The 26,656-nt window shown below is 38.1% G+C and overlaps 1 protein-coding gene across 1 annotated transcript; it reads right to left on the reverse strand.

Annotated features, from left to right (window-relative positions):
- ECD (ecdysoneless cell cycle regulator) lies at positions 1–26,627 on the reverse strand. The gene is made up of 14 exons (XM_032607305.1): positions 26,383–26,627; positions 24,935–25,152; positions 21,653–21,770; positions 19,389–19,476; positions 19,097–19,275; positions 17,960–18,152; positions 17,250–17,378; positions 14,640–14,768; positions 12,569–12,654; positions 4,738–4,844; positions 4,424–4,607; positions 3,374–3,441; positions 1,941–2,155; positions 1–287 (listed from the first exon to the last, which is right to left on the reverse strand). The coding sequence occupies exons 2-14, from the start codon at positions 25,137–25,139 to the stop codon at positions 57–59; spliced, it is 1,932 nt and encodes a 643-aa protein (XP_032463196.1). The 5' UTR covers positions 25,140–25,152; positions 26,383–26,627; the 3' UTR covers positions 1–56.
- Between the last annotated feature and the right edge of the window lie 29 nt (positions 26,628–26,656).

Genomic DNA, 26,656 nt, shown 5'->3' on the forward strand with positions numbered 1-26,656 from the left:
CATAGTCAGACTCAATATTTATTTAAGAACAAAAAAACAGAAGCTAGGTTTGCTGGCTAATCTTTTGTTGGCTTACTTATGGGTCTGTGATCAGCACTGTCAGGCAGCTGCACACCCATGCTTTGTAAAAGGTTGGAAGCAGGTCCTGCCAGTCCAGCTTGGGAACTATAGGATTCCAGTATGTTTGAAACCAGGTTCAGGTCTATATCCACTGGTGTCATAACAGATCCTCCTGCACCAGAATCTTCCTCCTCTGAATTGTTACTGGCAGTCTGGGATAGAGGCTCCTTGTTCATGGAGGGAAAAGAAAATCATGGTACAATATGCTATTAGGTTGGATGGTAGTTATATTAAAAAGCTAAGTAAGCAACAATGTAAAATTGATTTCCATATTAGAAAAGAAATTCCCTTGATAGAAAATAAAAATGAAGTCTAATAATAAACTATGTAATTGAACACACATATTAAAATTTGGTTCCGAAGATTAAAACACACTTCTTCCTAGGATAAGTTTCTGCAGATTAAATGGATTTCTTCCCGATTTTGAAATAGCCCAAGGGAGATAACCAGAATTAAGGAGGTAACTTTATAGCTTGCCTAAGAGTTTTAAAAGAAATAAACAGAAAAATGAACATTAAAAAAAAAAAGAATCTAAATTTTCTCTACGTGAAAGAAGTGAGATTTCTTCCCTACCCACAACCCCCACCCCAATGAGAAAACAAAATAAAACCCTGAGGCCTGGGCTTCCCTGGTGGCACAGTGGTTGAGAGTCCACCTGCCGATGCAGGGGACACGGGTTCATGCCCCGGTCCGGGAGGATCCCACATGCCGCGGAGCGGCTGGGCCCGTGAGCCATGGCCGCTGCGCCTGCGCGTCCGGAGCCTGTGCTCCGCAGCGGGAGAGGCCACAGCGGTGAGAGGCCCGCGTACTGCAAAAAACAAAATAAACAAAAAACAAAAAACCTGAGGCCTTGTGGGATCCAACCACAGAGACTGTGAATTGGTACTTGAGCCTCTGATTTCATAGGCTGAGGAAAGAATTTGAGAGATTGCAGCTTGATCTATAGATTTTTATATCTTTGCTACCCAAAGTGGGGTCCATGGACCAGCAGCACATCCATCACTTGGAAACTTGTTAGAAATGTAAAATCTCAGGCCCGCCCTAGACATACTTAGTCAAAATCTATATTTTAACAAGATCTTCAGGTGGTTCATATTCACATTAAAACCTAATGTATGGTTTCTAGTAGGTTTTGGCAATACTAAAAGTGATTAGTTTTAAATGTGGTTAAGATGATCAAAGCAAGGGGAATGACATTAATTAAGGGCTCATTATGGGTTTTACTGTTGTCTCATTTGGTTCTCACGTTCATTCTATGACATGAAGATTATTGGTTAATGGGTACATTCACAATGGATAGCTGAGCTGGATTTCAAACCCCGCCCATGAGACTCCAGGGTCCATTCTCTATCTGTGGTTAGACAGTGCTGATATAAAAACTAGGATAAAAACATGAGTGGAAGATAAATTCTAAATTTGGCTCTAAATAAGGGAAACATATAAAACAAACACTATTAAGACTTGAAAATTACTTGGATATTTAATATCCTTTCTCTTTTTTTTAAAATCAATTTAAGCTATTAGTAGGAGTATGCAACCACATACTAATTTGAACATATCACATGACTTTTAAAAAAAATCCTGATAGATAATATAGAATAAGTAATATAGTCAAGCTTATGTTTAAGAAAATCAATAATCCGTCAGCCTACCAGTGTTAGGAAAAAATTAGCATTCTTATGTATTCAAATTAAAAAATTCATCACAGAAAATTATCATGAACCAAATAGAAAAAAAGAAAAGAAAAACTAAGATAAAATATGGTTTTAGCTATCCTTTGTACTAGACTCAAAAGGGAAAGAGGTTGAACACACACATACCATTTGCTTCTGGGTGGTGAAACTTTTGCCAATGCTGGTATGTGCGAGTTCCTGGTCCATCTGGGCCATGTATGACTTGAGATCAGCAAGAGTTCCTTTTACAGATGCTTCTTCCCCAGGCTCCTGTGTTTCAAGATCCAAGTCATCATCACTATCTAAACATTCAGAGTCTTCCTCATCCAGTTCATCAGAGTCTGAGTCATGGGGCCTTGAACCTACATAGACCCCAACACAGAAAGAGCCACTCATTAAATTTTTTTGGAGTGATTACACATCTCAAAAGAATTAGAATGTTATCTGCAAAAAAGAGCGAATATTAGGCAAACTACTTCAGAAAAATCCCCTCCAGAAAATGGTACTGCTGGCAAACGCAGAAAAGTACACAGGCTGAGCTGAAAGATTCAGCTTTTTCTTTTTAATGTGAATTCAATTAATTAAAATTTTTTACTTAAAAAATTTAAAAACTACATAATCCAGGAATACATTTTGATGTAAACATTCAAGTTATGCAGAATTGTCTCATATTTCACTCTCTTCCCAGAGTTAAAGATCTTTTCACAGTTCAGTGGGTACCCAGACCTTTATTTATGCAATTCTGTGTGTGTGTGTGTATATGTACATATAACACATTTGTTATATATATACATGTTGAACTATGGTTTGCTTTTCTACCTTTTTTTTTTTGTAAAACTGAACTAAAATCCAATTTTTGCTACTACAATGTTGCAATCACCATCTTAGCATATATGACTTTTTCATAAATTAAATTCCTGGAAGTGAAATAGCTAAGTCAAAGTTTATGAACATCCTGGAGTACCAAACTGCCTTGAGAAAAGACAACTTACACTTCTACTCCCACAGTTTGACAGTGCTCATTTCTCCAACTCTTGAGAAAACTGGCTATTATCAATCTTTTAAATTTTTGCCAATATGATGGGCAAAAAAAAAGTTCTCATTTTTATTGTGTATTTACTTGCTTACTAGAAACAGTTAACTATTTTCAAATATTTATTGATTATATTTACTCTTCAAGGCCTGTTTATATTTATTGATTATATTTATTCTTCAAAGCCTGTTTATATCCTTTGTTGATTTTTTTAAAACTGGGCTATTTGTGTTTTTATTATTAGTGTATATGTGCAGTATGTCTAAAAGAGAAAAAAAAACAGTGTAATACAGGAGCCCATGTAAAACCCTATCTAAACACACAACATTCATTCATTCAACATAGATTTAATGAACAGCTACTATGTCAGGCACCAAGCAAAGCATTCTCTGCAAAATCATTCAATAGGGCAATAATTAATGGTTGAAAGCAACTCAAAATCATTAAAAAAAAAAAAAAGCAAATGAGAACCAATGCTCCAATGCTCTAGCAATTGCTATACTACTTACACTTGCAAAATGAAAATAAACATCACACTGTAACTCACCTAAGATCTTATCAAAGTAATTAAGAAAAGAATCTGCATCAAAAGTGACTGGAGCCTCAGAATGTTCTCTGTAAGATTAAAGGAAAAAGACAATTTATCCCAAACAAAACTCTTTGAAACTTTTTCTAAACTGGTGCCATTCTTAGGAACACTCCAGATATATACTCTCAAAAGAAGCACAGAAAGGAAAATTGTAGTTTAAATTTTAAAAATCATTATGCTTACTGACAGGGCAACAGAAATGGGAAAGATTGATGAAATAAAAGTAAAAACTGCACTTTGATTATGCACATTTAATTTATGCTGATTTAGGGATCTACCCACCCTCCACCTTCCATAAAATATATCTAACATTAGCAGAAGTTGTTATTTATCCAAGTTCATTTAAATAAAGTTTATCTTTTTAAGAACCAAGTCTTTAAAAATAAGAACAAACCTTCTCTTATCTCTGCTTTCTCAAAGAGAGAATACTAAACATAAACTTTAATCTTCTCATGAGGCTAACGAGCATCAACATTAATGAAGAGATATTTGCTGTGCAAGTAACAATTCTATCTACTTTTTTCCCTATTACTTGCCAAATGTAACATCTCATTTCTTCTGTTATTATTTCTTCCTCTGATAAACACTTTTATCCTCCTCTTTTGAGTCTGAAGCTTCCAATCTGCTTGAGGGTGGGAGATCAGAAGTCTAAGCTTGATGAGAACTAGAAGTTAGGAGTCCATAAAATTCTGAGTAAAAATCTAAAGAATAAAGTACATGGTTGCCCTGCACAGCTCTGGGGTGGTGGCCTTTACATCTGCTGAGTGGTCTCTTTGGCTTACTTCAAGGATCATAAGGGATCAGGTTACTAGAAATCTGACTCCAGATAAGTAAGTTATCATAGTACTAGGCACCAAAAGAGGAAAACAAAGCAGTAAAAATCATTTATTAAAAAAAAAAAAAATTTAAACAAAGAAAAAGGAAAAGAAAGAGAGAACTGGCAATGACTGGATGATGTCAACATATAGGCTATAACCATTTAGATATTTATACTTTAACACAAATTACCGAGGCAGCTCTGCTCCTTTGTGGGTTGAGACTTTGGATATGAAAGCTTTCATGCTCTCTGAGACTTGAGTTAAGTCATAGTTCTCCTCCTGCCCCTTGGAAACGGGCTCTGGTTCTTTTTTACCAGCAGCTTCCTGCAGCAGCTGGTCCAGCTGATCTGGTGAGAGATCTAACCACTGGTCATCTGAAAAAGAAGCATGACACTGCCATACTACACTCACATGACAGGTACTCTCAGGAAAGGACCCTCTGAGACTTAGTGGAATGTTTCAGTTCTTTCTAACCCCTCTGTTCTACCCTGGTCCATCACTTACCATCTTCTGGGGGAAGATTAGCTTCTTCTTTCTTAAGCTCTTCTATATCAAATGGTATTGTCTGTAATAACGTTAAGATTTCTTCACCTGGGCTCATAGCATGAGAGCTATAAAAAATCAAAGACATGGGTATTTAATGAGAGCTTAGAATAATAATCATGAAAACAGAGTATTTTAAAGTTGGAAGGGATTATCTAGTTTAATTTGTTTTTAAACATTTGTTTAGGACACAGAATCCTTTTTCTCAAAATTCCACCAGAAACTCTAAAATATAAAAGTGCTCAAAGAAAAACTGTTCTGGGGAGTTCCTTGGTGGTCCAGTGGTTGCACTTGGCACTTTCGCTGCCCCGGGTTCAATCCCTGATCAGGGAACTAAGATCCCACAAGCTGGGTGATGCAGCCAAAAAAAAGAAAAACTGCTTTGTACAGGAAAAGAAAGCATCAACAAAATGAAAAGGCAACCTACAAAATGGGAGAAAATATTCACTAACCATACATATGATACAGGGTTAATATCTAAAATATATAAAGAACTCATAACAGCAAAAAACCTCCCAAGCAATCTGATTTAAAAATAGGCAGAGGAACTGAATAGACATTTTTCCAAAGAAGACATACAAGACAAGAAAAGGTGCTCAACATCAACTAATCATCAGGGAAATGCAAATAAAAACCACAATGAGATACCACTTCACACCTGTCAGAATGGCTATCATCAAAAAGACAAGAGAGATCATGTGTTGGCAAGAATGTGGAGAAAAGGGGACTCCCTGGTGGTCCAGTGGTTAAGATTCCATGCTCCCAATGCAGGGGGCATGGGTTAGATCCCTGGTCGGGGAAGATCCCACATGCCACGTGGTGTGGCCAAAAAAAAAGAAAGAATGTGGAGAAAAGGGAACCCTTGTGCACTGTTGGTGGGAATGCAAACTGATACAGCCACTATGGAATACAGTATGGAGGTTCCTCAAAAAATTAAAAATACAGCCACCATATGACCCAGCAATCCCACTTCTGGGTATTTATCCAAAGAAAATGAAAACAGGATCTCAAAGAGATGTCTGCACACCCGTATTCCCTGCAGCATTATTCACAATAGCTAAGATTGGAAACAACTTAAGTATCCATCAACAGATAAATGGATAAAGATGTGGAATAAATAGACCGATAGATAGTGATTACATACACACAATGGAATATTATTCAGCCATGAGAAAGAAAGAAATCCTGCCATTTGCAACAACATGGATGTACCCTAAAGGCATTAGGCTAAATGCAATAAGCTAGACAGAGAAAGTAAAATACTGCATGGTATCACTTATATGTGGAATCTAAAAAAAAAGTCAAACTCATGGAAACAGAATAAAAAAGTGGTTGTCAGGGACTAGGGGCTGAGGGATACAAGCAGAGGCTGGTAAAAAGACAAACTTTCAGCTATAAGATAAATACAGTCACAGGATCTAATGTAAAACATGGTTACTAGAGTTGATAACACAGTATTACATAATTGAAATCTGCTAAGAGAGCAAAAATTATTCTCACACACATACACAAAAAATAAATATGTGGGGCTTCCCTGGTGGCGCAGTGGTTAAGAATCCACCTGCCAGCACAGGGGACATGGGTTTGAGCCCTGGTCCGGGGAGATCCCACATGCCACAGAGCAACTAAGCCCATGAGCCACAACTACTGAGCCTGTGCTTTAGAGCCCGTGAGCCACAACCACTGAGCCTGTGAGCCACAACTACTGAAGCCTGTGCGCGTAGAGCCCATGCTCCACAACAAGAGAAGCCACTGCAATGAGAAGCCCGCACACTGCAACGAAGAGTAGCCCCCGCTCGCTGCAACTAGAGAAAGCCTGCGCACAGCAACGAAGACCCAATGCAGCCAAAAATAATAATAATAATAAATAAATATGTGAGGTGATGAATTTATTAATTAACTCGGTGGTGGGAATCTTTCCATAATGAATAGGTATATCAAATCACTACAATGACACTTTAAATATCTTATAATTTTGTAATTCTGTCAATTACACCTCAGTAAAGCTAAAAAAAAAAAAAAAAAACCCTGAAAGACTGCTTTGATTGAAATGGACGCTGGAGGCTCGGAGACCTGCCCATTCTGCCTTCCCCTTTGGATCTGCAGCAGGCTCCATGGAACACTATCATGAAGCTGATGATTTATTATCACTCTTTCGATTTATATATATCATATATATGAGGAAAAGAAAACCCAGAAGAAAATATGAACAAAAATTAATCTAACATGCATAAAGTATGAACAAAAATTAATCTGTCAGGGCTTCCCTGGTGGCGCAGTGGTTAACAATCCGCCTGCCAATGCAGGGGACATGGGTTCGATCCCTGGTCCGGGAAGATCCCACATGCCGTGGAGCAACTAAGCCTGTGCGTCACAACTACTGAGGCTGCGCTCTAGAGTCCGCAAGCCACAACTACCGAGCCCGCGTGCCATGACTACTGAAGCCCGCGCGCCTAGAACCTGTGCTCCACAACAAGAGAAGCCACCGCAATGAGAAGTGCGCGCACTGCAAGGAAGAGTAGCCCCCGCTCGCTGCCACTAGAGAAAGCCCGCGCGCAGCAGCAAAGACCCAAAGCAGCCAAAAAATAAACAAAACAAAAATTAATCTATCATATATTAAATGCTAGGCTAGCACTTCAAATACATTTTCTTCATTATTAGATTGATTGATTGATTGACTGACTGATTGATTGGCTGTGTTGGGTCTTTGCTGCTGCACGCGGGCTTTCTCTAGTTGCGGCGAGCGGGGGCTATCCTTCATTGTGGTGCACGGGCTTCTCATTGCGGTGGCTTCTCTTGTTGCGGAGCATGGGCTCTAGATGCGCGGGCTTCAGCAATTGTGGCCCGAAGCCTCAGTAGTTGTGGCTCGTGGGCTCTAGAGTGCAGGCTCAGTAGTTGTGACACACAGACTTAGTTGCTCCGTGGCATGTGGGATCTTCCCAGACCAGGGCTCGAACCTGCGTCCTCTATGTTGGCAGGCGGATTCTTAACCACTGCACCACCAGGGAAGTCCTCAAATACACTTTCACATTTAGCCTCCTACTTACTATTATGAGGAGGTAATAATCCTGTTTTACAAACGAGAAAACCAGAGCCCAGTGAATTTCTATAAGTTTTGCAAGGTCATTTAGTTGGACAGAGCAAAAGCTTGAAATCAAGTCTTCTGATACTATTTTGTGCTCCTCCTACTATAAACTGATAATGAAATACACACAGAGATTATTTACATGATGAGTGAGTTATTTTGTGATGGTGATGTGATTTGTTATATAAGTTCATGGAACCCTGTCTGAACTATTTATAATGGAACAAATCAAGTTATATAATGGACTTGCATTCATTTAATAAACACTTGCACACCCTGCTAACTCATGTGGGTAACAGGAAACTATCCCTACTCCATAATATGTAAATATTACTAGGAGAGAGAAAAGAAATATACAAATAATCATAATAAATTACAAACATATAAAGTCACAGACGAATACCAAATGCTATCAATACAAAGAATCATAGGAGGGCTTCCCTGGTGGTGCAGTGGTTAAGAGTCCGCCAGCCAATGAAGGGAACACAGGTTCGATCCCTGGCCCAGGAAGATCCCACATGCTGTGAAGCAACTAAGCCCGTGTGCCACAACTACTGAGCCTGCGCTCTAGAGCCCGCAAGCCACTACTACTGAGCCTACGTGCCAATAACTACTGAGTCTGAGTGCTACAACTACTGAAGCCCACACGCCTAGAGCCTGTGCTCCACAACAAGAGAAGCCACGACAATGAGAAGCCCATGCACCGCAACGAAGAGTAGCCCCCGCTTGCCACAACTAGAGAAAGCCTGTGCGCGGCAACGAAGACCCACCACAGCCAAAAATAAAAACAAATAAAAACAAACAAACAAAACACGAGTCATAGGAGAAGGTAATTACATTCACTGGGGTGGAGGCAGAGAAGTTTAAAAAAAAAAGAGAGAGATAATGGAAGAAGTTGAGTTAGGCCTTAAAGAATCAAGAGGATTTTGACAGGTAAGATAGGGTAGAGAAACTATGCAAGGGGATAAATGAGCATTTGTATAGAGGCAGGGAAGTGAGGAACATGTTCAGAGAGCAAATGGGGTTCAGTTTGGCTTAAGGGTGGAATCCGAGGCTGAATAGATGGGCTGGGATGACAGCACAGCAAGCGTGAAATGGCTAAGTTTAGACTCAATGAAATAAGGAGTGGGTGATCACTGATGGCTTCTTTGTTATTTTTAATTTTTGTTTTATGAGATTTAAATAATATAGACGAGTTGAAAAGGTAATACAATAAATGCCCATATCTCTACCACCCAGAATTATAATATTGTTATACTTATCTCTAGTCTAATTATATGATTACATTTATACATTTAACATAAAAACCAAACTAGTAATGTGTGCGTGTACTTACAAAAAAATATGATAGATAAAGTTAGTTTCCTTTGATGATCAGCACTCCCAGTTCCAATCCATTTCTCTGGCTACCCAAAGGTGATTGCTCTCACAAGAATCCTCCTGGGCCACTGAGTGTGTGTGTGTGAGACAGAGAGACAGAGAGATAGAGATTGAGATAGAGACAGAGACAGAGACAGAGACAGAGAGAGTGTGTGTGTACTATTTGTTGTATTTACTGTTTTGTTCTCTTTACCTGAAATGTTATTCCCTCAAATACCTGTCTGCCTCATTCCCTCACTTCCCTAGATCTCTTCTGAAAGAAAAACTCCTTGGCCAACCTATCTAGAAGAGCAGCCTTTATATCTCTCCCCGCAAACGCTGCTTTTTCTTCAAAGTACTCATTACCATCTAACATCATGTAATGGTTTACCGTCTTTCTCCTACACTAGTATATAAGCTCCATAAGGGCAGGGAGACTTTGGGTTCACTTGCTGCATTCCCAGTGCCTGGAATAGGGCCTGGCACATAGGAGATAATAAGTATTTATGGAGTGAATATAGATACATGTATCTATACATAATACATGATATTTTGTGTATTTTTACAATTTATATGCATAGCACCTGTATTTTACAAATTTACAACTTGCTTTTTCCCTCAACATTATGTTTCTGAAATCTATTCATTTAGACCAGTGGTTCTCAACTGGGGACAATCTGGCAATGTCTGGTGACATTTTTGGTTGTCACAATTGGTGGGGAGAGGGGAGCCAGTCCTACTGGAATTTACTGGGTAGAGGCCAGGGATGTTGCTTCATCTCATACCAATGCACAGGACATTCCCCCACAGCAAAGAATTATCTGGTCCAAAGTGTCAACAGTGTCAAGGTTGAGAAATCCTGAATTAGATTTATGGATATTTAGCTAATCTCTGATTAACTAATGGAAATAGGCCATCATGTAAATACACTGCAATTCATTTATCTACTATTGATGGACACTTAAATTGCTTGTAAGTTTTCACTATTACAATCTCTAATAATTTTTAGGCGACAGGAGTAACATGATTAAAGACATACTTCAAGCAGATTCTCCTGGCTCTAATGGTTGAATTGGAAGAGAAGAGTCTCTAGAGGCTGAGAAACAAGTTTAGGTGTAGCCATAGTTCAAGAATTAAAGTAAGTAGAGTAGCTAGCTGGGCAGTAAGGAAAAAAAATGCAAGACACAAGATAATAGTAGACAGGATCTAAGGACTGGATCCAAGGAGAGAGAGGAGGTCTGGGTGATAAGGAGGATGGTGATACTATTAAAAGACAGTAGGAAACAGTCTATGATATTAATTCAGCTAATAAAAAAGAACATTGGGAAGTAAAGAAGAGGTCTGGAGGGAGATGTGAGTTTGGTTTCAAACTGTTTAGAAGTTATCCTGGTTTGGTGAATGGGAGCCTCTCCTGCAACACTCATTAAAATGTTGGATATTTAAGCTATTTGCAATAAGTAAATTATGGTCCATTTGCTAAAATGCTGTGTGGTTATTTAAAACTATGCTTATCAAAACTTTTTAAGGTCATGGAAAATGTAAGATCGTAACGAGTAAAAATTATGAACAGGATACAAGATTTCTATATAGTATAAAAAATGTTTAAAAAATCAACCGGTTATGGGGAAAAAAATCCTGGAAGGCAATAGATTGGAATAATAATAGTGGTTTACTCATGCTATAAATTTTTTCCTTCTTACGTCTTTCTGTATTTGCTATAATGAATGAATATGTTACTTTTATAACAACAAAAAACTTTATTATATTTAAAAAGAACTACCCAACCATCAATCTATCTTATTTTGTGGGAGAAGCCCTAACTCTCCTACATATGAGTCTCCCTCATTTCTTAACTTCTCTTCAACCTAAGACTATAAGGTAACACTTTTCAACAAGGGGAGTGTCTCCTAGAGGAGACAGGGATCATCATAGGGGGAGATTCTCCTAACCATGAGGGCCACCTCCTTTACTTTCTTTCCCAAGTTTTCTTAAAGGGTACCCTAAGAAGGCATCATCTTTTCCAATTACTGACATAAAACTGACGGAAATGGGACAAAGGCACCCCTGGACACTTAAAAAAGAGTAAAGACTGCTGTAAAGTCATTACCACCTCACAGACACTGAGGTTGGAGTTCTCTTAGCACCAACTTTGCTTCATGCAGTCTTCAAAGAACATTTTATTACACAAATATGTGATGTTTGAGATGCTGGCACAATGACTGGGGTTCAAAACCAGATTGGTTTGACCAAAAAAAAAAAACAAAAGCCCAATGACAAAACAAAAAACACACCCACACACAACTCAGGACCTTTTAAACCATAACATATACAAAGTTATTTCTTTCATGTTATTTAATACCTTTATTTCTTTCATGTTATTTAATAGCTTTAAGTATCTCAAATTCAATTTTGCAAACATAAACGGAATTTTTTCCAATATTCTAATTCTGACCTTTGCTTCCTCAGCTCAATAAGACCTTCTGCAGGAGCTCCAATTTCCTTGAGCCACACTGACTAGAAGTATCCTCAAGGGACAAGTCAGACAAATGTGATTTTCTTCTTTCAATGATCCTATTCCCTCTGATCTTTGCCTGCTTTTGTTGTTTTCCACTGTCTTCAAATAATTGTTTTTTATATTCTGTCCAGGGTTTATCATTGTAATTAGCACAGGGTTATTCCGATATGTTACTCCATTACCAGAACTGAAACTCAGTTTTATCAAATTTTAAAGGGGATCCATTTCCTTCCAACCCTGTGTTCATTTCTTTCTTCCCCCAGAAAATGTATGGCAGGTTAGAATGAGATTTGATTTGGAAGGTGAACGCCTGCTTCATCCTGCGTTTCAGATCCACCTAAAAAAATCTAAACACAGCCCAGAACTCCCATAGGAATTAAGCACATGGCTCAATACTAGACTGCCTGAGTTTAAATCCTAGGTCTGTCACTTTATTAGCTGTGTAACCTTTGGCAAATTATTTAATCTCTCTTGGCCTCGGCTTCTGAGCTGTAAATAGGGAAAATAATAACTGTATCTATTTCATAGGGCTTTAAGGGGGATGAAACAAGTTAGTGGCCTATGTTTTGTAAGTACTCAATAAACGTTAGCCATTATATGATGATGATGATGATGATGATGATGATGATGACGGTGATGGTGGTGACAGCTGCCAGTGCCAGCAAACTTCTGTAACAACACTTCCTCTCCCTAACCCCTGCTCCTTCAGTAGTCATGAGCCTGGCCATTAACTGTTTAAATATGGAAACTCCAACATCTGCAACTATCTCAAGAGTAAGTAACTCCTTAACTTCTGGCAAGTAATCAATCTGTTCAGGTAGCGATAAACTCACCTTTCTGGCCGGTTTATGGAGAGCTGGAAGTAGTTCTTTGCCATTTCTAGCCTTTCCTGGTACTGGGCAGAACCTTTCATCAGTCCCTAAAAAAATAATAATGCCCATCAGAACATTATATATATGGTATCATTAAAATAACCTGCTCACCAGCAACTTTCAGGGAGGCAGTGTACGATATAATATATTGTTCAAAAATCATGAGGCCTGAGTCCTAGTCCCTGTTTTGTCACTGATGTACCTGTTTGGGCTCCAGTTTCTTCAAAAAAGGGACTAGGTTAAATGTAGTGGTCCCTCATCCTTTTCACCATTAAGGGCCTCTTTCCAATTTGGAAGGTTTTCTATTATTTAACTCATTATTAAGAAATAATTGATTAACTAGTAATTAATTTATAAAACAAAGTACAAATTGAGCCAAAAAGTAGCATAATCCCACCTTAACTACCATTTCTATCTTTCACATGCATGTTTATGGTGGCATTCATACTTAATATTTTATATTCTTTAAAAAATATACTATAATATAAGCAGTTTTCCATACTACTACACAGTCTTTAAAAATCATCATATTCTTAAGGACTTTTCTACTTCTTGGATGTTTCCTTAAAGTGGATGATTTATTATTTTTTTAAAAAAATTAATTAATAAATTTATTATTTATTTTTGGTTGCATTGGGTCTTTGTTGCTGTGTGCAGGCTTCTCATTATGGTGGCTTCTCTTGTGGAGCATGGGCTCTAGGTGCACGGGCTTGGTAGTTGTGGCTCGTGGGACCTAGAGCACAGACTCAGTAGTTGTGGCACACTGGCTTAGTTGCTCTGTGGCATGTGGGATCCTCCCGGACCAGGACTCAAACCCGTGTCCTCTGCATTGGTAGGTGGATTCTGAACCACTGTACCACCAGGGAAGCCCAAAGTAGATGATTTAAATTGAAGGTTCCAAGTTTGAACCTTTCTATAGTTCTTGGAATACACTATCAAATTACTTCCCAGTTAAGGTTCTAACTATTACGAAGTTATCAGCAAAGTATAGGTGTATTATTTTCACTATATCTCAACAGCACTGAATATCATTCATATCCTTTTTACATATGTGAAAAACAGTCTTTATTATTATGTTAATATGGTTATCTTTACTACTTGTGAGAGTGAATTTTTTTTTTTTTTTTTTTTTTGCAGTACGCGGGCCTCTCACTGTTGTGGCCTCTCCTTTTGCAGAGCACAGGCCCTGGACGCGCAGGCTCAGCGGCCATGGCTCACGGGCCCCGCAGCTCCGCGGCATGTGGGATCTTCCCAGACCGGGGCACGAACCCATGTCCCCTGCATCGGCAGGCGGACTCTCAACCACTGCGCCACCAGGGAAGCCCAAGAGTGAATATTTTAAGAGAAATTTAGTAGTTGTCTTTTTGCAATTTTTTTTTTTTTGGAGTATAGGTGCTTTACACTGCTGTGTCAGTTTCTGCTGTACAGCAAAGGGAATCAGCCATACGTATACACATATCCCCTCTTTTTTGGATTTCCTTCCCATTTAGGTCAGGTAAATTTTTTTTTTTTTTTTTTTTTTTTTTTGCGGTACACAGGCCTCTCACTGTTGTGGCCTCTCCCGTTGTGGAGCACAGGCTCCGGACGCGCAGGCTCAGCGGCCATGGCTCACGGGCCTAGCCGCTCCGCGGCACGTGGGATCCTCCCAGACCGGGGCATGAACCCGAGTCCCCTGCATCGGCAGGCGGACTCTCAACCACTGCGCCACCAGGGAAGCCCAGGTCAGGTAAATTTTTAATCCACGGCTCTGCTAACTTTTCTATTTGGTGTCTTCATGTTTGCTTTATAGATTTGTGCAAGCTGTTCATCTGATACAAATAATAACTTTTATCACTTTATATAGATGTTATTATTTTTTCTAAAATATTGGAAACAGTTTATAGACACTCCCTCATTACCACCAAGCTAGAATGGTGCCTTCAACTCTAGTTCCTACAGTTATGTCACACATTAAACATGGACATAGGATTTTAATTCACTGGCTTGACTTACCCTGGATTGTCCAATTTAAAAAATGCATTGCAAGTCCTACCTTAAAGTAATCATTCTTTTTCAGACTTTCAAGGAAGCCAGCCCAGAGCGGTGAGGTAGTCACAAGAGATTGCTTGGCATCAGAAAAATGTGGGCTACACTTGGAGCATAAGATCTCAAATCCATGAGCCTAGATGGAAAAGATAGAATTTTTATTATTAGGTTAATTTCTTTCCATTTAACCACACTCAAGAACTAGGTGATTGGACACATGGGTATGTGGACATTTAAAACACTTTCTGAATTTTAGGAAAAAAAAAATCTGACTTTATTTCCAAGTTTCTTAATCTCTACAGATTAAAAATTATAAAGGGGAAGCAAATAATACAAAACAAAGATTCTTATTCTCCTCAAAGAGATTTCTTTTCTCACTAATTAAAAAACTAGAAATTTAAACTTATTTCTTGTTTGCTTAAAAAAGGCTTGCAAGGCAGAAATAGAGACACAGATGCAGAGAAGAAACGTATGGACACCAAGGGGGGAAAGTGGGGGGCGGGGGGTAAGTGGGGGGTGGTGGTGGGATGAATTGGGAGATTGGGATTGACATGTATACACTAATATGTTTAAAACAGATAACTAATAAGAACCTGCTGTATAAAAATAAAATAAAATTCACAAAGAAAAGAAAAAAGGCTTGCAAAAGGTTTCTTGTCTAACAGAATTATAAATGAATTAAACATAGTCTCGGACATAGTAAATGGAGGGAATCATTTCATTTTAAGAGTCCTTTGGCTAAAAAATATAATAAATGCACATGGCAAAATAATTCTAATAGGGGGCTTCCCTGATCACTCTAGAGAAAACTGTCACCAATTCCTTACACATCCTTTCAGAAGTAATCTATGCACTCAAGCAGATATGTGTGTGTCTGCATATGTCCATCCTCCTACTCCATCCCTTTTATCACTAAATGGAAACATACACACTGCTCTGAACCCTGCTTTTCACTTAGTGATATACCTTGGAGATCATTTCATATGAGCATATATAAATTTATCCATCCCACTTCATGGACAGACCATAATTTATCCAACTACTCCTCTACTAACAGACATTTTGGTAGTTTCCAATCTTCTGCTACTATAAACAATGCTTTCATGAGTATCCTTGTACGTCTTTGGGCACAAGTAAAATATATGGAGGATAGATTTCTGGAAGTGAAAATGCTGAGAAGGGTTTGTGCATTTTAAATGTTATGGAAAGTGACAAACTGTTCTAAGAGACTGATTCAACTTATATTCCTATCGATAATGTTTGAGGGTACCTCTTTATGTATTTTTATAAATCCAGTATGTATTATCAAACTTATGGGTACTGGCCAATCAAATGGTGAAAAATACTATTTTGTAGCTTTAAACTGCATTTCTTTTATTATGAGCAAGTGTCAACATTTTTCATAAAAATCATTTGTATTTCCTTTTCTGTGGACTGTTAATGGTTTCTGATGATTTTTTGATTGATTAGTACTATTTTTTTATATTGAATTGTGGGAATGCTATATATTAGATAAATCAACTTTTGTCATTTACTAGTTTTTTTACTCTTTGTCATTTAAACTGCAAATATAGGGCTTCCCTGGTGGTGCAGTGGTTAAGAATCTGTCTGCCAATGCAGAGGACACGGGTTCGAGCCCTGGTCCAGGAAGATCCCACATGCTGCAGAGCAAATAAGCCCGTGCACCATGACTACTAAGCCTGGCTCTAGAGCCCGCAAGCCACAACTACTGAAGCCCACGTGCCACAACTACTGAAGCCCGTATGCCACAACTACTGAAGCCCGTGTGCCACAACCACTGAAGCCTGCGCACCTACAGCCTGCGCTCTGCAACGAGCAGCCACCACGATGAGAAGTCCATGCACCGCAACGAACAGTAGCCCCTGCTCGCCACAACTAGAGAAAGCCCACACACAGCAGCGAAGACCCAATGCAGCCAAAAATAAAATAAATTTAAATAAATAGCAAATATAGTTTACACTTTCACCAAGTTTACTGTCTTTTGACTATATTTATGTTTTTTTTTTTTTTTTTTTTTGTGGTACGTGGGCCTCTCACTGTTGTGGCCTCTCCCGTTGCGGAGCACAGGCTCCGGACGCGCAGGCTCAGCGGCCATGGCTCACAGGCCCAGCCGCTCCGCGGCATGTGGGATCTTCCCAGACCGGGGCACGAACCCATGTTCCCTGCATCGGCGGGCGGACTCTCAACCACTGCGCCACCAGGGAAGCCCACTTAATTTTTATATTATCCAATTTATCAATCTTTTCTTTCACAGTTTCTAGTCGTGCTTAGAAAGGCCTTTCCTACTCAGATTTTCAAAAGTTTTCCTATGTTTTCTTTCAAATTTTATGGTTTTGTTTTTTTCATTTAAATATTTGGTCCAACTGGAATTTATTTTGGCATAGGTGTGAGGTAATCAACTTTAATTTTTCAGATGGCTTCACAGTTTTATCATCACTTACTGAATAATCCACTTTTCCTTCTTATTTGAAATGCTACATTTTACTACATTCTCACATTAATAGGGTATATATCTAGATTTCTAACCTCTGTCATTATTCTCTTAAGAGCCCTTTGACATAAAGGAAGAAAATAAAATTTTCTGGTTTAACATTACCAACTTCATGCCCAATTCGTGGGCTCGGTATTGGGGATGAGATGGAGGAGGCAGCCTGTATCCACTCCGCAGGTCTGGCACAAACCTTTGTTGCACCAACTGTGCATACAGACATTTAGTGAAAGTGACCTGGATATTGGGGCACAAAATATGTGAGTCTTTTCCTGAAATTAAAAATTTGAATATCATTTCATAGTTAATAATAACTTCATAGTAACTTCATTTATGAGCTTCATATTCATATAAATGCAAAGAAGATCCAACCTATTTACTGCCTACATTTTTTAATAACAGCTTTACGGAGATATAATTCATATACCCATAAAATTTACCTTCACTTGACTATATTTAGTTATCACTAAGGTAATTCAAATCATTAGTTACATTACACAGCAATTTTGGTAGGTGGATGATACAGAATAATTCTTAATTATCTGGAAGAAATGAAATGTTTTATTGTTAAGAGGATATAACTACTCAAATAGGGAAAATATGGTCAGAAATAGCTAGGAAACATTGAAATATAAAATAAGGAGTCAGGTCTCTTACAATCTTCCTCCCCTGGATAGGAGAAAAGAAAAAATTTTTAAATGTATATTAACTTGCTATGAGGAAACAGAATATTTCCCATTTTTTTCTAGTGAACAATTAAATAATGTTCAATTTTATTTCCAGTGAGAGAAACTAAATGACCAAGAGAACTAGCTTACCGAAGTCATTATTCGTGTTTCAGGCAAGAACGTCTTGAATATACGACAGGCTCGCAGGTCAATGGGGTCCCGCAGGTAAAATGCCTGGACTCCTGCAGCCACCAATCTGGGGCGCTGCTTTAGCACTGCTACAATGCCAGCTGGAAGGAAGCAGTGTGCTTGATGAAGGGAGGCTTTAATTTTTTCTGGGTATCTGTGACAGGTAACATAATTATTTTTATTTTATGATATGTAAACATCCAGGATTCTTATACCATTTACTTCCCCCTTAACATTTTATCTTGTCTTGGTTCACCAAGAGTGAGATGGAAAAAGTGACAAGAGAGGTGAAGATAAAGATACTGTAGGGAATTCCCTGGCAGTCCAGTGGTTAGGATTTGGCACTTTCACTGCCAGTGGCCCAGGATCAATCCCTAGCCGTGGAACTAAGATCCTGCAAGCCGCACGGCCAAAAAAATTAATTAATTGAAAAAAAAGATACTGTATATACTAAAGACTACAAGAAGGAAGAGAGACAGAAAAAGCGGGAAGAAATGGAAAATAAAGAAAAGGGATTAAGGTGGCCCAATAAAAAATAAAATCAGAATTTATTCTCCTAAAAAATGGTACAAAGTGTACTGAAGCGAAGCTAAAAGAAATGTTTAATACTGTTAAGACCTGAATGGTGCTAAACATTTAATAGGCACTCACATTTGAATGGCTGAATTAGTATGTTATTAGACTAAGGTATTCTCTTCTGAATAGAGCCTAAGGTGCTCCACCTAGGTCAAAGAATCCCATATATACTCCAAGAACCACAGAAAAAGCCTGAACACAATTGTGCTCACTTAGGTTTCCATTTCTAAAGGTCTGAAAATTTCTATCTATGGATCTACATAATACTTAGCCATAATATCTAAGGTAAATAAATGCAAAAATATTGGGCCTATGACACTTTTAAATGGAAATTAAAAGATACATCTGTTTCCTGATTTTAAAACACGTAAGTTTAATTTGTTGGTCAATTTCACGAAGGATGAAGACAGCATGAAAATTAGCATTAATTTAGGTGAAAGAAATTCCAGATTCAACAGAAGACTTGAGCGACATGAAATCAAAAGGCTCCTTGACTAGCAGTGAAAGTGTTATTTTTCTTACCCTCTGATGCGTCTATTCACAGCAGCTCGTATAGATTCTGAAGCCAAAATTTTTTCTGGGTGTGTTGAGATTATATTCAGTGCTTGTGAGATTGTTTGGAGTGTGGTGGGTAACCAGGATACTGCTCCAGGTTTCTTTGGTGCAGGAATAATGCACAACTCCCCATGATGGAAAAACACCTGCAAAATGATGTTTTAATTTTCATACCAGGCAGTGACAAACTCTCGGTGCATATGAAAATGTTGCAACATGATTTCACCTCCATAGATTTTCCAGACTTGGATATACTTACCCTATTGGCACTATTATCAGGATCCAACCATTTAGGGAGAAAGTCAGCAGCTTCTATTAACAAGAATTCACCGTCATTGTCTTCAATCCTAATGCAAAAGAAGTTCTAACTTTATATTCAAAAAAGCACATATTTGCTAATAATCAAGCAAATTTGTTCTAATACATTTTCTCCTTCATCTTAGTAAATATATGAGTATGTACCATGTGTAGATTGCTATAATTAAGCAAAATGTTTAAGATACCATTAAGCACTGAAGGAGACTCTAAGATTTTAAGGAGGAATTCCTTAGGTGAGGGTGATAAGGAGAGAAAAATAAGTACATAAATAAATAACAATAGAAAAAAATATGGAAAATATATAAAGTACTATGGGGTTTCAAAAGAAAAAAAAATCACATATAGCCAAGATTAGGAAAACCTTTATGGAGGAGGTATTACTGGACCTTGAAAGATAATTTTGTTTTGCCTCATTTGCATGACTTTTAAAAAATTTAAATTTCTGAATAGGTAATACAGTCACATGGTTAACTTTTAAAAATTACATAAAAAGTTATACAATGAAAAAGTCTCCTTCCTGCTTTTGTATCTATATGCACAACCCCTCCACCATTGTAATTTCTTGTTTATCCTTCTAGAGTTTGCTTATGTGTAATCCAGCCAGTAGGAATATAAATTCTTTCTTCTCTTGTTGCACAAAAGGTAGCATATCATATATACTGTTCTAGATTTTTTTCACTTTTAATGGGTGGAGAGAACAATATACGGAGAAAAGGAGAGATGTTCTTGGGAGAGAGAAGAGCATAAGCAAAATCATGGAGGTAGCAAAGTTAAGGTAGATATTTGAAGAATGACAACGAGTAAAGAACAAGACTAGAAAAGCACAGTTATATCATTTTGTGAAGAGCTTTAAATGTTGGCAGAATCAACGAGAATGTGTTGAATTTTATAGACAAAATGAATGAAAGGTTTTAGAGTAGTGTAGTAAAATGGTTCGAGCTCTACTTTAGGAATATTAATCTGGCAGAGACATAGAGGAAAAACTTCTTCCTTTTTCTAATTTTTAAAAAAACCCCGACAAGACAGTAGATGCCTATTAAAGAGCTTTAGGGGCGTAGTGTGTAGGTATGAACCATCATTACATGTATAAAAATCAGAATCAGCACATGAAAGGTATTGCCCCCTTCTTATTATCCTAGTAAAGATAGAAACTACTATTTTTGTGTCTCTTCATTTAAAATTCTATCATTCATTAAAAAATTATTGCTATGTATTTGTAGGTATGGTAACAGTAGTGTTTGTTATCTCTTAGATTTACATCCTGAAGTATTTAAAAATCAAATGGCATAATACTGGAGATCTGTTTTAAAATAATCTTGCTATGTGATGGGGGAGTGGGGAAGGAAGTAAATGAAATAAGAATCACCAGGAGTTGATAATTACTGACGCTGGGTGATGGGTACATGAAGGTACCCATCTCTCTACTTTTTTTTTTTTTTTTTTCCCATCTCTCTACTTTTATGTATGCCTGAAATTTTGATATAATAACAAGTTTCCAAAATTGTTGTTCTTTTTTTCTCCTTGTTTTGCTGGGGAAAAGACTGGGTGGATAGAAGACCAGAATTTGGGGGCTGATGAGGAAAACTAGGACATATGTTAAATGTGTGAAGCGCCCTCTGCTGGCAAAACTTGGGAATTACAGATAATTATCCATTCCCATTTTTAAAACTGAATTAGAATGCACTATCGTCTACTTTGCTTCCTGTCCATAAAATTGCGATTTCTCTTTAAATTTCTTCTGTATATGATTTCTCATAAAATATAGCTATAGTCTAATAGAGGAAGACACAGTAAAGAAATCTGTGAAATATGTATATCTGTACATGAATTTCTTTTTTTAAAGACACAGGAAATTTGATGGTGATTACTTTTGGGAAGTCAGAGCAGTACACCCTTTTGTATTGTTTGAATTTTATTTACCATGTGTATTTGTTCTTTCAAAACAAGAAGAAAAAGAGAAAATCTAAAATAAGCAGGTTTTGTTTGAAATTTTTTTGAAGTTGACCTCTCAAATGATTCTTTAATTCTTCAAGAAAAGGAAGTCACAAGAGAAAAGGAAGAAAATACAGAAGTCACGTTTAAAATCTACATCCCAAGTTTGTACAATTTCCACCAGACTACAGAAAAAAATACTACTAAATGGATAAAAATGTAGTCATTTTCAATAACAGAATTCCTTTAGAATTATTAATAAAGCTATAATACCTTGCTACTAACTCTGGAAATTCCTTTGTAATTTGCTTTACTATATAAACAATAAACCATTCATCCTCAATGTTATCTCCAAACTTTGTCATGCCAAATATATGAGCAGGAACACCTCCTAAAAACAAGAGAAAAGCAATCATATAACCAAATAAATATACCAGTGCAAATAAAAGTACAAGTAATCATTCAATTAAACAAACATTTATTGACTGGCTATGCTCCAGGTACTATACTGGGAGCTGGGGTTGCAATCCTGAACAAGATACAAGAAGCTTATTCTTGAGGAGCTTAGGGTCTAGACAACAGGAGATAGACAACCAAGCATCACAAAACAAGATGATGAACAGAGTTATACACTGAGGGCTATGTGAGCATAAAGTATGTGATATCTGAGCTATACTCCTCTGGAGGAATGACCAGAAGTAGGCTTTCCAGAAAGAGAGAACATGTGCATGTGCAAAAACACAGAGGCATGACAGACAATAGCGTGGTTCTGGGAATATCAGCATAAATTTTCAAACAAGTGCATTATCCAAAAATATGTAGAACTTAAACAAGACACTCAGACAGCCAATGGGTCAAAGAAGAAATCACAAGAGAAATTAGACAATATCTTGAGACAAATGAAAACAAAAACACAACATGCCACAAAGATGCGATGCAGTGAAAGCAGTGCTAAGAGGAAGTTTATAGTTATAAAAGATGTCAAATCAACGACCTAACTTTATACCTTAAGAAACTAGAAAAAGAAGAAAAAACTAAACTCAAAGCTAAAGGAAGGAAATAATGAAGATTAGAGCAGAGATAAATGAAATAGAGAATAGAAAAACAATATTTAAAAAATCAATTAAACAGAGTTGGTTTGTTTAAAAGATCAACAAAATTGACAAAACATTAGTTAGATTAACTAAGAAAAAAGAGAAAAGACTCAAATAACTAAAATCAGAAATGAAAGGGGGGATATTACAACCTATGCCACAGAAATAAAGAGGACTGTAAGAGAACACTATGAACAACTGTACATCAGCAAACTGGATAACTTAGAAGAAATGCATAAATTCCTGGAAACACACAAATTATCAAGACTGGATTGTGCAGAAATAGAAAATCTGAACAGATCTATAACTAGTAAGGAAATTGAATTAGTAATCAGAAACTTCTGCACAAAGAAAAGCCCAGGACTAGATGACTTCACTGGAGAATTCTACCAAACATTTAAAGAAGAATTAACATCAATCCTCCTCAAACTCTTACCAAAAAACTGAAGAGGAGGAAACATTCCTAAACTCATTTTATGAGGCCAGCATTACCCTAATACTAAAGTCAGACAAAGACAATACAAGAAAACTACAGACCAATACCCCTGATGAATAATGATGCAGAAATCCTCAACAAAACATTAGCAAACTGAATTCAACAACACATTGAAAGGATTGTACACCATGACCCAGTGGCATTTATTCCTGGAATGTAAGGATGATTTGACACAAGAAAACCAACCAATGTAATATACCATATTAACAGAATGAAGGTCAAACAAGTGTAGTGCGGAGTGTCTCGAGAGCTACCATGGCAAAAAGAATCCCCAAACAGGTGGGAAGCACTGCCCAACCAACTCTTCTCCCTACTCCAGATTTCCCAAGTTTCATCAAGTATAGAAGCTCCAGTTAGGGTGTCTATTTTTATCTACCTTACATATTAAACTTCAATTTGAATTTCATCCAGAAGCAATAAGGAACTGCTGAAGGATGTTAGGCAGGAGAGTGACATGATCAAATTTGTGTTTTACAAAGGTAACTGGCAACAGGGTCAGGAACTGCAGACACTGGAACCAGAGAGGTTAGTTAGGTGGCTACTGTAGTCTTCCAGATGAAGAGATCAAGGGGGCCTAGACTGTAGCCAAACAGATGTAGAGAGGGGTCATATTTTAGGAGTAATCACACTAGGATTTAGTGCCTGACTGAACATGGTGAAGTGAGGAGTTGAGGATGATTCTGAATTACTAACAAGCTTGATAACTAGGTGGCTAGCAATCCCATTAAGCAAGACAAGAAAACACTGTGTAAAAATGATTTTCTAGAAAAAAGGTAGGGAATTGGTTTTGGCTGTGCTAACGGGACAGTGTTCTTGCCAATAAATATCACGTGTTTCAGTGAATAGGTGTTTAGTAAAATTAACGTTTTGCATTTGGCAACTGCTAGCCAAAAGGAAACAGATAAGCACTAAATTGAGAGCCAGAATGATGGTATCACAAGATGCCACGCTCCTGATCTGAAATAAGACCCCACAGAAATCACTGCATGAGTAGAGCCTTGGTCACCTATCCATGATTCATTTTAGTAAAGTTATAAGAAATGACAGGACAAAGTACCATATTTGACCAGAGGTCAGATCTCAAGCACTGACAATACAGGGAAGCAGTGAAGGAACCTCAAAATGCTTCCGAGTGGCAAATAATGGTCATTTAGCTCAATTATTTCTCTTTATAAGCCAAGCAGAGCCACTCTTAGATCCTTACCAAAACAACTATGCGAAAGGCAGCCTAGTAAACATACTATCAAGACTGAGGAATACAGAGTAACAGCTAAAAGAACTATGGTTAAGGAAGCCAGATGCCTGAACCTGTTTAGTATAGGTACCTAGATACATTATGGCATAGTAATTAAAGTTCAAAAGAAGAGCCATGGCTTAATAATGTTGAATATATATTAGTTCCTAAGATAATGAGTATTAGAAAGCATCCATCAACATGAATTAAAAAAATTTTTTTTTAAGTTCAAGGGCTTAACTGAAGAGAGGCAAACACCATAAAAAGCTCAGAATATAAATCTCCTGACAGGGTTCCCCTGGTGGCGCAGTGGTTAAGAATCCGCCTGCCAATGCAGGGGACACGGGGTCAATTCCTGGAAGATCCCACATGCCGTGGAGCAACTAGGCCTGTGTGCCACAACTACTGAGCTTGCACTCTAGAGCCCACAATCCACAACTACTGAGCCCGCATGCCACAGCTACCGAAGCCCACGCACCTAGAGCCCGTGCTCCGCAACGAGAAGCCACCGCAATGAGAAGCCCGCACACCTCAATGAACAGTAGCCCCCGCTCGCTGCAACTAGAGAAAGCCCACACGCAGCAACAAAGACCCAACACAGCCAAAAATAAATAAATTAATTTTTAAAAATCTCCTAACACTGAATGAACTATGGACTATTATACATCACTGTTGTCAGAATGACATTAAAAGTCACACATATCAAAGCAAAATAAGCAAAAGAGCCTTACCTTTCCCAGGTTTATATTTGAGATTGAAAGGCTGATTCTGCCAGATATAGGGGACCAGCATAGGTGCAAACTGGGTCATTATCTTCTCAATGTACTTTTGAAGAATCTCTCTGTGTTCTTCTGGGTCTCTTGGTTCATCCGGTATCAGGAACAGGTGGTATTCTACAGTGTCTTCCACTGTAGCAAACTTCATATTTTCCTCCATTCTTCTTTGAAAGCTACATTTAAAGTTTCAATAATATAAACCATATAGAATAATGTAGAAGTAATATCCCATTCCCTGAACTATGCTAGGCAATTCCGTTAACGTTGTTTCCCAAAATTCAGTTATCCACATACCATCATCATGTTTTTGCCTTAACCACATACCAACTATAATAACATTTATTTAACATACTTTTAATGACATTGTTATACTTACGATTACATTAAAGGAACTTTTGATATAATACAATAAATGGAAATCCAATACCACATTCCCAAATTAACTAATAAGTATGTAAGAATAAAATAAAAACTGTTTGCCCTTGCACTAGCAGTGGCGTGTATAACACACTTTTAGAAACACTGAAATAACATCTTTTGAAACACTATCACAAGTCCCAGTTCTGCCAGTAGTCCCAGTTGTGTTATTCTGGGCATTTCACTTTCTTCCTGGGGCTTTTTCCTTAATTGTAGAATAAGACTGTTACTGTATCATCTCTATAATCCGTACCTCGTTTAAATTTTTATTATTTAAAATTTCTGAAAAGCAATATCCCTTACTCTGCAGAATTAAATCTCTCCCGTTGTATGGCATAGAGGAATTCAAAACTACAAAACATTCATGCCCTATCATTTCACCCCCAAATAATCTGCCCATGGCTCTTGATCCTACAACTATCTATCCTAAATTTTCCCCCTTCTCAGGTCTCAAAGGGTATAGCTCTGGTATATTAGGAGGTGGTAAATAACTATTTTCTAAAGGTTCCCCTTACAAACAAAAGTACTAGCTCACTATTGCTTCCAGGTGAGGCTTGGTAAAGGAAGACACTGTTTTGGATTATCCACTTTACGGCTGCAATTCAATTTTTAGACTTGTTTTTCTAACGGATAGTAAAACGAGGTCGAGAGGAACTCGACTGCATCTTCTATCCAGACACTCATTCGCTACTTTCTGTCCAAATCATCATTTGGCCTTTTAACCCTGGTAGACAGATGGTAACTACCCACCCGAGGACTATAAGGGGCTTTGAGATCACTCAGGCTAACTCCACACTGTACATATGAGAAAACACTAGAAGGGGCTTTGAGATCACTCAGGCTAATTCCACACTGTACATATGAGAAAACCGGGAGCACAGCAAGAGGAGCAACCAAGCAGCAGAGGCCTGACTTGGGAGTCTAGAGCTTTTTACTCAGACTAGGCGCTCTCCTTCATCCAACAAAATGAAGCCAATTCCGCTTACGGTTCTAGGGCCTGGGCCTCTCCGGCAAGTCTCTGCTGTGGCACCTTTCCTCAGCCGCCTCTCCTATCACGTGAGCTGGTCGGGAGCTGCCAGTAGCAGCCAAAGCCTGGCTCAGACTGGGTCCACACGCTCGTCTGGGACCAGAAGACAGCAGAAACTCTGAAAGTCAGAAACCGGCTCAGCCTCGGAACCCCGCGCGTCGTCCCTGTTGCGCGTCGGCCAGAGCATTAGGTGAGTGCCCGTGTGCCTTCGTCACTTCCGGCTCCACGGGGAA

This window comes from Phocoena sinus, chromosome 16 (assembly GCF_008692025.1).
Source record: "Phocoena sinus isolate mPhoSin1 chromosome 16, mPhoSin1.pri, whole genome shotgun sequence".
NCBI lineage: Eukaryota > Metazoa > Chordata > Mammalia > Artiodactyla > Phocoenidae > Phocoena > Phocoena sinus.

Coding starts and splice junctions, on each gene's coding strand:
- ECD (XM_032607305.1), bottom strand. CDS start 25,139: ATGGAGGAAAATATGAAGTTTGCTACAGTGGAAGACACTGTAGAATAC. Junction 21,771..24,934: donor CAAATATAAACCTGGGAAAG/GTAAGGCTCTTT, acceptor TCTTGTTTTTAG/GAGGTGTTCCTGCTCATATA. Junction 4,608..4,737: donor TAATCTTCCCCCAGAAGATG/GTAAGTGATGGA, acceptor CTTCTTTTTCAG/ATGACCAGTGGTTAGATCTC.